This window comes from Ctenopharyngodon idella, chromosome 18 (genome assembly GCF_019924925.1).
Source record: "Ctenopharyngodon idella isolate HZGC_01 chromosome 18, HZGC01, whole genome shotgun sequence".
Classification (NCBI taxonomy): Eukaryota; Metazoa; Chordata; class Actinopteri; order Cypriniformes; family Xenocyprididae; genus Ctenopharyngodon; species Ctenopharyngodon idella.
Window position 1 is genome coordinate 13,547,574 of NC_067237.1, and position 11,496 is coordinate 13,559,069.

At 34.7% G+C, this 11,496-nt stretch overlaps 1 protein-coding gene across 3 annotated transcripts; it reads left to right on the forward strand.

The window, feature by feature from the left end:
* Positions 1-198: 198 nt before the first annotated feature.
* On the forward strand, positions 199-10,967 carry LOC127499963 (UDP-glucuronosyltransferase 2A2-like). 3 transcript variants are annotated; one of them, XM_051870704.1, is made up of 3 exons: positions 199-902; positions 3,658-3,694; positions 8,485-10,967. In XM_051870704.1, the coding sequence occupies exons 1-3, from the start codon at positions 765-767 to the stop codon at positions 10,068-10,070; spliced, it is 1,761 nt and encodes a 586-aa protein (XP_051726664.1). In that variant the 5' UTR covers positions 199-764; the 3' UTR covers positions 10,071-10,967. The 3 variants fall into 3 exon arrangements, with proteins under 3 accessions (XP_051726664.1, XP_051726663.1, XP_051726665.1); XM_051870703.1 differs by having other exon boundaries at positions 202-902; positions 3,655-3,694; XM_051870705.1 differs by lacking the exons at positions 199-902; positions 3,658-3,694 and adding an exon at positions 5,125-5,283.
* The last annotated feature ends 529 nt before the right edge of the window (positions 10,968-11,496 follow it).

Genomic DNA, 11,496 nt, shown 5'->3' on the forward strand with positions numbered 1-11,496 from the left:
ACGTACCAATACGTACATATCACTGCATTTTCGATGTGAAATGTCTACTGAGTGGCGCTAAAAGCCGTGTTCATTTTTATTTATTTTTTTGCCGGAACGTGAATCTTGTTATGGCCAACAGAAACTGTCTAAAATTGCAACAAATAAAACAAATTCACAAAAATCATTCTAATTTATGACAGTTTTGACCACTGCTATAGAGAAAACACTCATTTGTGTTACTGGACATTTGACTAAAACATTACTGAGATATAATTTTATCAAGATATAATTCCCTGTGTGACAACTAGCCCCGGTCTCCTTTTATATTTTGAGAATTATTAAAGAATTGCTGGAAATAAAATTCTGTTACAATCTCAAAATCTGCATTTTAACAGTACATGATGAGTAATTGAATAGGGCACTTCATAAGTACACCATAAAAATGATGACAAACGCAAGAAAATTGATTCATTGATATCAATTATAGGTTAATAGAAATTGTGTAATTACACAAGCAACTAAAATGCCAGCTAAAATAATTTCTCCCAAAAGATTTTCCCTCTTTAGGTAGTCAAAACATCACTAAAATATGATGCCACTGAATTTGCTCCTTGGTTCCAAAGATTAAAAAAGCATTTGTAAATTTGTAAAAACATTTATGTTAATTATTTATGCACCTTCTACTGTTTATTTAAATTCATTACTCTTTGTTTATTTTAATTTTAATTTTATCTAGAGTGTTATAATATTATTGTGTGCTGAATAACATAGAAATATATATTATGAATAGTAATGATGCGGTGTCCAATCATCGCGCACATTACGTAGTTAATATTCATGAGCTCCGCCTCCGCGTACCCAAACAGAGAAGCGTGTCTCGCGAGCTCGCTGCTACACTGTTGTCACTCTCCGTTCGGCTGGTAAGTTCATTTATTTCATTTGTCAAAATCCATAACGGCTTTCACACACATCTACAGATGGACATGCTCAGTTTTGGATAGTGAAAATTTCCGAAACATTCATCGTACCGTCTGAAATGAGCTTCCATGTTGTCAGTCGCGCACAACAGGATTCAGTGTTTGTTTGTGTGCACTGAAATGTTTAATGTTGCATGTTTGTATAGCTCTGTACAGTTGAACACAATATGAACTGCTCAGTGTTTTTCCTCCTGAAAGAAAGTCTTTTCGGGGGTAATAATAGAGTTGACACTTACTTCCGGAAATAGATTTCACTTTTCCTTGAAAGAACTGAACTCCCTTCATTATTATGTCTGTCAGTAACGCTGATGTTTTTGTTCACATAAAAAAAAATAGCATAATAACCGTAGCTACTATTGCTAAAATACACCAATATATGGTCTTTATGTCATTATCTTAATGTAAATTGTAATTATTTTAATTTTAATGGCAGCAATGGCAGTTGTGCCTGATACCAAGTTAGTTTTAGTAATTGTTTATTTACTATTTAGTGCACAGGGTTCAATATAACTATGACACAATCATGGGTTTGAAATGAGCTGAACAAGAGTTGATTGTCAAATAAATCATATACATCACATTTCATATTTTGTAGATCATTAGGATGTGCTAATATGGCTATGCAGATTGATTTAAAGAGATATTAGTACTCATTTTGTGTGGTGCAGTCACAGTGTTTATAGATTATACACTGATGACAGATATAAAATTCACCTGTAAACATTAACCCTCGTGTACTGTTAAGGGACAATTTGACCGGTTTTGATTTTTGAGTTGTCGGAAACATCAGTTAACCGTGTTTTTTTTTTGTTTGTTTTTTTTTTCTTTAAAATTTGTGACTTTTTCTCTTTTAGGGTCATGAACATGCATGCAAAGTTACAAAATGCTGATGTATTTTATTTTATTGTTCTTAGGCAACTGTACAGACACAGAACAATAACATTTCTTGGTTATATTTGGTTATTTTAGTTTTTTACTACCCTATGAAGCTAAAAAAGGAGCTTTTCCTCACTTATTTCAATACAAAAAAATATTTTATCAGCCACATATGGTAAAAATTAGATCATTTCTTTTTTCAATCTATCTGAAATACTGTCTAACCTACATTGTTTTTCTTGAAATTTTGTGACTTTTTCTCATTTAGGGTCATGAACATGCATGCAAAGTTTCAAAATGCTGAAATTTTATACGTCCTTACTGTTCGTGTGTCAATTTGACCCATATAAACAGCCATTCAAAAGCACCTGTACAGCCCCAAAATACAAAACACTTCTGTGTTGTTGTACGTCAGATCTCCTCAACTCTAGTGCTGAAGTGCCAGTGTCTTACTGAGTTTAACAACTTTTTATTTTCAAAGTTTGTGAAAATATAAAGTTGTTTTACCTGCTAATTGTCTGTCCCACTTTTTGAGCATAGATATGAAAACTTAAATTGTTAAAATCTTCAGAGCACACACTTAAGTTTGGTATCTTTTTAAGGGGAACACTTCACAGATTATTGTAGAAGTAAAAAAGTTGTAAAAGTAAAGTTTAAAAAAAGTTATAGAAGTTTATGAAAATGTATATAATATATATTTTTTTATAAAATATATATTTTACAAAACATGTTCAACTTTAAAACTTCAAGAAAACTAAAGTTAAATATCTGTACAAGTTCTGTGCCAAATTTTAGGTTGATATCTCAAAAAACGAACTTTCAGTAAGATTTTTTTGTGCGCAGTACCAGTCTTTTCCACTAGATGACATTCAGACTCCACCGTGACCATATAAGGACTCTTCGATTTCCATATAAGGTTTGAGTGATCTGAACCATATTTTTCTATACTTTTCGAAATACTTATGAAGTAGACAATCTATTTAGAAAAAGTTTGTGCAGTAATGTTAATATTTTTTTGAATTACAGAAAGAATCAGAGCGCGTGTTATAGTTTGGCACCACATCACAAATGAAGAATCTATCGCTATTTATCTATTGCTCTGTCATTTCTTTTGAAAATCAGTCACCAGATATGAAAACTATAGTCTGAAAGCTTTCAGATGATATATAGTTTGTCAAGATTACTTCAGGTTTAGACTAAGATATTATTGTTATAAATATATAATGGTAAATGTCCCACAGGTGGAGGGAGGGGCAGTCTTAAAAATAGTGGTTAAAAACATTTTATAAATCATAAATTCAGATATTTATTCTTTGTAATGTGTGAAAAGTATTGATTATTAAAAGTTAATCATTTGTCCATGATTGTATGTTTTTTTTTATAGTGTGATTGTGTTGAATCCAGTTAGGGTCAATTTGACCCGGACCATACAGGCAGTCGCCAGAAATCGAACAGTGCATGAGGGTTAAATAAGGTTCTCTGTTAGGTTTATGATTTTTAATGCATCAACAACAACAAAAAAAAAAAAATCTGAAATATTAATCTGGGATGTGGATGATTGACTTGCTGCTTGATTTTGTCTTGGGTTTCCAACGTCTCTTTTGTAACGTGTTTTACATGATATTTAATGCTCAAAATGTGCCTCAACAGTCCAACAGGAAGTGATGTTAGTTAGTTGTTTTGTTCTGAATGTCTGATTACACAAGGACACTTGTGGTATGAGGTTGTGCCAGTGCCATTTAAAGCAATAGTTCAAACAGTTGATTGACTTCCATAGTATTTTTGGTTACTCAAAATAACTTTTTTTTTTTGTGTTTAGCAGAAGAAAGAAACTCCTACAGGTTTGGAACAACTTGAGGGTGAGTAAATGATGACAGAATTTTCATTTTTGGGTGAACTGGCCCTTTAAATGCAGTCTAGATGAAATTCAACAGGACTGTTTGACTCTTGCACTAAGATATTTCATAAATCAGATTGCAGTGTTTTATTTTTGCATATGTAAACAGTTTAATGATCAAGACAAAGATGAAGCATGTTTTGAATGGATCTTGAGTTCCCGGCGAAAGTTGAAAGTAGTACTTTAGTAGATAAATAACAGGGATCGTGTGAATTATTTCTCTTAAAGTCAGTATGAAACAGCATTTGCAAACCACTTTACCTCTATAATCTGATGCATTTCTTAAGGGAAGATAATGAAGATAAAGTAAAGACGTGGAGCAAGTTTTTTGTTTAAAATAATGTGTATTGATGTTCACTGTAAGACAATTAAGAACGTAAATAGATTATATTTTATACTTGTATTCTTGTTATCCATATTTATGAAGATGTTTGGTGAATGGGGAAACTTTTATACAAAAATAATAAAATGTTCCAAAAAGGACTTTGCAACCACCCAAAACCCTCTAAAACCACATGAAATAGTGTTTCCTGGTGACACACATGAAGGTTGTGCAAGAACAGCGTGTCAGAACACGCTGAAACAAATCAACAATTTACCAGGCAGAGAAACTGCAGCACTGAGAGTCAAAAGGATGAATAAATTTGTAATGAAAGATCAGATTCTGTTAAAATAGTAACAAATCTGCTGTGCATCCTGGATTTAAAGTGAAATGATTATTGCTCTTAAAGGATTAGTTCACTTCAGAATGAAATTTCCTGATAATTTACTCACCCCCATGTCATCCAAGATGTTCATGTCTTTCTTTCTTCAGTGGAAAAGAAATGAAGGTTTTTGAGGAAAACATTCCAGGATTTTTCTCCATATAGTGGACTTCACTGGGGTGGAAGGTCCAAATGTCAGTTTCAGTGCAGCTTCAACACGATCCCAGACGAGGAATAAGAGTCTTATCTAGAGAAACCATCGGCCATTTTCTAAAAAAATAAACATTTATATACTTTTTAACCACAAATGCTCATCTTACACTGCTCTGCGATGCTCCACACATTACGTAATCACGTTGGAAAGATCACGCGTGACGTAGGCAGAAGTACCGCGGTAGGGCGAAAAACTCAACTTCGTCTGACAACAAACTTCAAAATCGTCCGACATCATTGTTTTACCTTTTGTTTGTAAACAGCGTTTGACTTAGTCTTTGCACGTTCACTTTGTAGACACTGGATCAGTCCTTCCGTCCACGTCACGCGTGATCTTTCCAACATGATTACGTCATGCGTGGCACATCACAGAGCAGTGCAAGACGAGCATTTGTGGTTAAAAAGTGTATAAATTAAAATTTTTTTAGTAAATGACTGACTGTTTCACTAGATCCTCGTCTGGGATCGTGTTGAGCTCTTTGAAGCTGCACTGAAACTGACATTTGGACCTTCAACCCGTTGAACCCCAGTGAAGTCCACTATATGGAGAAAAATCCTGGAATGATTTCTTCAAAAATCTTCATTTCTTTTCGACTGAAGAAAGAAAGACATAAACAACTTGGATGACATGGAGGTGAGTAAATTATCAAGGAATTTGAATTCTGAAGTGAACTAATCCTTTAAATAAAGTGTTCTGCCACCTTGAACCTTCATATAAGATTACTGTATATACAAATCTGCATTTGTTTTACTGTTTTAAACTTGGACAGTCTTTACAGAATGTGAACCTCTCAGCGTTTGTTTTAAGATTTGGAAAAGTGGGGGGAAAAAATTGTATCCTGTCCAGATACCTTGTGTCACTAATATTTAATGTATTTTTAGGAGATTTTATGGTACTAAATTAGATTTATGCAGTAGTTATAATCCGTTTATTCACTTTTCGAACATGGACCTGAAAATGAAATTTCCAACTGAAACTATCATAAATCTTGAATGCTTTGGAGCACAGACTGAAGTTTGGTCTCTTTTTAGAGACGACACTTGGCAGATTATTGCTGAAGTGAAAAGAGTTTAAAAAAGTGAATTTACATTTATTGTTATTAAAAAATGCACAAAAATACCATTTTAATTTGTTATACGAATTATATATTTTCCAAAACACGTTTTACTCTAAAATTGTGAGGAAAAATAAAAGCCATAAATCTAAACAAGTTATGTTCCAAATCTGAGGTTTGAGGTATAAAAAAATGAGCTTTCAGTAAGAATTTGTTTGGTTGCAGTACCAAACGCTTCCACTAGATGAAATTCGCATCCCATTCATTTATAATGCAATGCACTCATTTTTGACAACGTACAATATGTATGACTGTTTTTTCAGGACCATCTAACCTTTTCCAAGTCGGGCTGCACAATATATCGTTTTAGCATCAAAATCCGAATCCGCAATACTCCCATCGCAGGATGTGCGATGTCTTGTGGGGATCGTTAATCCGTACGGACTAGTAGGGCTAGGCGATTTTTTTTAGATTTTTTTTTTTATTAATTCGAATTTAATGTTTTGCCTCGATTTTATTATTTTTAAATCGAGAAATCACGATTTTGAATAAAAATGTTAGCAAGCGTTACAGTTGGACATGTTGACAATACAGCAATGATAACCGTATTAGGAGAAGAAAATGATCCGACCTCATGATGGCGTCGGCGCGCGTGATTAACCGCTCTCATGTGACGCTCTATGAGCGTAGAACACGTCACTATTCTTAAGCGGCTGTTCATTCAAAAATGCGTTATAAAAATGAGACGCAGGCAGTGGAATGAGAAAAAAAAGGCAAAGTTATTAAACGCGAGTTGAGCTTTTTTTTTTTTTTTTTTTTACTTGACCGCCGTGTTTTTAGAATGCCGTTTCATGGGTGAGACACTGCTAAAGACGCGAGACACAAGTGCAACACCTAAACATGTCCGCCAAACATAAAAACAACAGGGCAAATAGCGCAATGCATTAAAAAACCTGTAAACCTGTTTGATATTTCATGTTTGCATGATAGTGACAGGCTGAAAGCTGCTGTTGTTTTCTGTTTTTACAAAGCATTTGCTGTTAATAATAGCCTATTACTGGTATTATTTATTGCTATTACTTTTTGGCTAAGAAATATTTAACATTTTCTTATTTTATATTATTTCTGAGTATATAGGATGTGTTTAAGATAAGTTTGTACAACATTTGCCTTCATATTTCAGGCATATTTCTGCAAAGATATTTAACAAATTGTTTTACATTTACACCATGTTGATCACTTCATGTGCGGTGCACTTGGAATGGAACTTTTTTTAACCAGATTGTTAATAAAGAGAATGTTACTTAAATCATATTGTAGTTAAGTTTTTAAGTTGACTAGTTAAACAGTAAAAAAAAAAAAAAAAAAAATCGAAATCGTGAATCGTTTTGCCATATCGTCCAGCCCTACGGACTAGACAACCACGGTTCAAAACGCATAGGATTCTCGGATTAATCGCAAAGTTTGACCGTCATACAATGAAAGTTTTTCATTTGAACGTGTTTTGGGTCCTGTCAGTTTAAACATTCAAGCGATTTTAAACCATTTGAGCGCATTTTGAGCACATTCGGTCTTAAAGTGACAGCAGCCTAATATTCCTGCTGCTTTCTGTGTCATGAATGTTAATCAAACAAAAAAAAGACAAAGAGAAAAATCACTTTTGTAGTTTTAACAGATTAATTGTTTAATTTAACATTTGATTATTCAATTTCTGTACCTGAATACTGTTAAGGGGCTCGCACACCGGACGCGAAGCTCAGCGCCGCGACACGTCTTTAAAATTCGAACACATTGTTTTCTATGAGTGTACGCACACCGGCGGCGACATTCGGCGCCTGTCCGCGGCACCCAGCTACGACTCGGAAAACAATAGAAAACAATGCGTTCGAATTTTAAAGACGTGTCATGGCGCTGCGCGGCGCTGAGCTTCGCGTCCGGTGTGCGAGCCCCTTTAGACTTACCTGAAAAATATTAAAGCACTATTTATTTCATTTGTATCTTTGTTCTTTTATATTTATCTATGCTTGTAATTTGTTCATTATTTTCTATGCGTATTCACTCACCTACAAAATCACTCCAATCATCCATCATTTCCAAATAGAGCTACAGTCAAACCAAAAATTATTCAGACATTTTTGATATATTTTTACTAGTGGGTTCAGGACACTATAGTTCGTTTATGTAAGTGAGGATAGCAAAATAAAGTAAACTGTCACATATTATACCCAAAAATTCTTCATACAGTGGACTACCAGTAAAATTAGGGACCAAAAATTATTCAGACACTTTGACCTGACCATGTTTTGCTTAAGTGTTATCTGACATAATTAAGATTAATTTTTTCTGACACAGTTTAACTCATATTTTATTACAATTTTTTTAAACTATAGTGAATAAACTGTATTAATGAATGAAATGTTCAAGGTGTCTGAATACATTTTGGTTTGACTGTATTCAAGTCATCTGGTGAATTTTTTTCATATCGCAATGTATATCGCAGAAAAACAAAATAATGCAATGTCAGTTTTTTCCAAAATCATGCAGCCCTATTTCTCATCATGTCCATGATTTTTTTTGTTTGTGTTCATACAGCATGCGGCAAAACCTTTACCAAGTTTCGTACCATTCCGATCAAGTAAAAAAATAAAAAATAAACAAACAAACAAAAACGTAAAATTTTTCAGTCAAAAATGACTGTACAGCACTAAAGCTATTCAATCCCACAGACTTACATTAGAGAGCAAAACCTTGTCTGATAAATGTGTATTTATGTCTTTCAGGAAGGATGGATTTTATCTTTATCTCAAGCATCATTCTAACCCTGATCTTTCCAGTGCATTGTGGGAAGATCCTGGTGTTTCCTCATGAAGGCAGTCACTGGCTTAACATAAATGTTCTGATCCAGGAGCTTCACTCCAGAGGCCATCAGATCACCGTGATCCGGGCCCTCGACAGCTGGTACATCTCAGAGACGTCGCCCCACTACGTCTCAATGACCGTCCCGTTTTCACTGGGTGGAGACGATGAGTTTTACCGCAGTTTGGTTTCTAGACAACTGCAGATCAAACGGCAGCGGCAACCGGCGTGGACCAGATTCAGATTGGACATGGACCTCAAGGACAGGTTTTCCGAAATGCACAAGAAGATTTGCGAAATGGTGATCTTTATAATCGAGAACGATCCTGTGCTGTTAGAACAGATCAAACAAGCCAACTTTGACTTGATGTTGACCGATCCCGCAAACGGAGGAGGTGTTGTTCTCGCACACTATCTGAATCTACCCCTCGTCTTTAACGTCCGATGGACTATTCATGGAGAAGCTCATTTCCAAATAGCCCCGTCTCCATTGTCGTACGTTCCGTTCTCGCTTTCTCAGCTGACCGACAAGATGACTTTCCTTCAGAGAACGTATAACATGCTGTTTTACACCCTTCGGAGTTTCCTTTACAAGCGTACCGTTGGTCCTCATTACAGCGCTTTGTGCAGCCGATATTTCGGCCCTGATTTGGACTATTTTGAATTATTTCAAGCAGCTGATATTTGGCTCATGACGGTGGATTTTGTCTTTGAATTTCCTCGCCCAACCATGCCAAATGTCATTTACATTGGTGGTTTCCAGTGCAAACCTGCAAAAGATCTTCCGGGTGATCTGGAGGACTTCGTACAAAGCTCTGGAGAGCACGGCGTCATTATTATGTCTTTAGGAACATTAGTTGGGCAGCTTCCTCTTGACATAGCCGATGAAATAGCCGCTGCGTTCGCTCAGCTTCCCCAAAAAGTGATTTGGAGATACACCGGAGAGCGTCCGTCGACTGTGGGCAACAACACTTTACTGGTTAACTGGTTACCGCAGAATGATCTCCTAGGACATGCAAAGACCAAGGTTTTTGTGTCTCATGGAGGAATTAATGGTGTTTTTGAAGCCATTTACCATGGCGTTCCAATAGTCGGGTTGCCGCTTGTTTTCGATCAGGATGATAACATTTCCAAAATGAGACATAAAGGTGTAGCTAAGGTTGTGGACATAGCCACCATAGATAGAAGTATATTTAAAGATGCCTTACAGGAAGTGATTAATGAGCCGTCCTACAGAACAAACATGCAGAAGCTGTCCAGAATCCACAGAGACACGCCATTAAAACCATTAGACAGCGCCATCTTCTGGATCGAGTTTGTCATGAGACACAGAGGCGCTGCTCACCTGCGCACCGACTCGTATAAAATGCCCTGGTACTCGTATTATAGTGTTGATGTCGTAGCGTTCTTAGTGTCGATTGTGTCTTTTATAGTTTTTATTATATTTAAGGTGATCAGATGTTTATGTTGCAGGTTATGTGCAAAAAGAAAACGAGCAAAACAAGATTAAGTTTGAGGGTGTCTTTAAAGGTTGTGGAAACACTGAAGTGATACTGAGTTTGGGTAACTTCTATGTATCATTTTTTTTTTTTTTTTTATATCAATTTAACACATCATTGCTGAAAAAAATATTAATTTCTTTCAATAAAAAGAAAGAAAAATATTTTACAGACCCCAGACTTTTGAATGGTAGTGTATATTGTTACAAAAGATTTCTATTTTGAATTAATGCTGTTCTTTTTTAACTTTTTTTTTTTTTTTTATTCATCAAAGAATCCTGAAAAAGTATCACAGGTTATAAAAAATATTAAGCAGCACAACTGTTATATACATAAATAAATCATCATATTAGAATGATTTCTGAAGGATCATGTGACACTGAAGACTGGAGTAATGATGCTGAAAATTCAGCTTTGATCACAGGAATAAATTACACTTTACTATATATTCACATAGAAAACAGCTGTTTTAAATTGTAATAATATTTTGTGATTTTTACTGTATTTTCAATCAAATAAATTCAGCTTTCATCACAGGAATAAATTACATTTTACAATAAATTCACATAGAAAACAGATATTTTATATTGTAATAATATTTTACATTTTTACTGCAAGTTTTGATCAAATAAATACAGACTTTGTGAGCAGAAGAAAATCTTTCAAAAACATTAAATAATATGAATTATTCCAAACCTTTGAATAACAGTGTATAACAGTTTTGTATATAAGTGCTTTTCTCTCCATTTTTGTTTTTTGGGCTGTTTATGTGGTTTTACTGATTATGAGTATATCGACATTTTTAATTTAATAATGAAATAAAAACCTTTTTAATTTCAGTTAGTGTAACAGAGATTTACCATGTAGTGACCATGTGAATTTTGATTAAATGTTGTGTCAACCTGAAACTTCTGTAATGTGATGTATTTCTGAAATGCACAAATAGCTGTTTGGCTTTTGGTTAATGTGATATTTTAACATTAACCGGTAGCTCACGCTGCCTAGAGTTAGAGCATTTCTACAGAATAACGTTCACTGATGAATTGTTCACATTAAGACATGTATTAAGAAAGTAAATATGTGATTTCATGTTGACTTTAAGATTGAAATGATTTCTCCCACTATTATCCCTTCCAGAAACCATTAGCACGTCATTAGAGCGGTTTTGTCCCGTCTGTAATTACGGTGATGTATTACAGTGACCTGCAGGACTCGAGTCTAATAGAGGTGACACTCGACCCACTTCCACCGCCGTTACTGCTGTAATGACTGAAAACGCTTTAATATCCGACAGTGTTTAATCACTGCTGCACGTCTTCAGAGCAATTACAGCTGATTGCAAGGATAACAGAGCTTTTAAATGCAACATAAGTCTGGTTGACAGTCAATTAAAATGTATTTTATTTTACACGAGGAAGTACTGAAATTGAATATATA

What these genes read in the sequence shown, in the direction of transcription:
- LOC127499963 (XM_051870703.1), top strand. Translation starts at nt 765, where the DNA reads ATGAATAGTAATGATGCGGTGTCCAATCATCGCGCACATTACGTAGTT. An exon ending in TGTCACTCTCCGTTCGGCTG is followed by an intron (nt 903 to 3,654) that starts GTAAGTTCATTT and finishes TTTTGTGTTTAG; the next exon opens with CAGAAGAAAGAAACTCCTAC. An exon ending in AGGTTTGGAACAACTTGAGG is followed by an intron (nt 3,695 to 8,484) that starts GTGAGTAAATGA and finishes TATGTCTTTCAG; the next exon opens with GAAGGATGGATTTTATCTTT.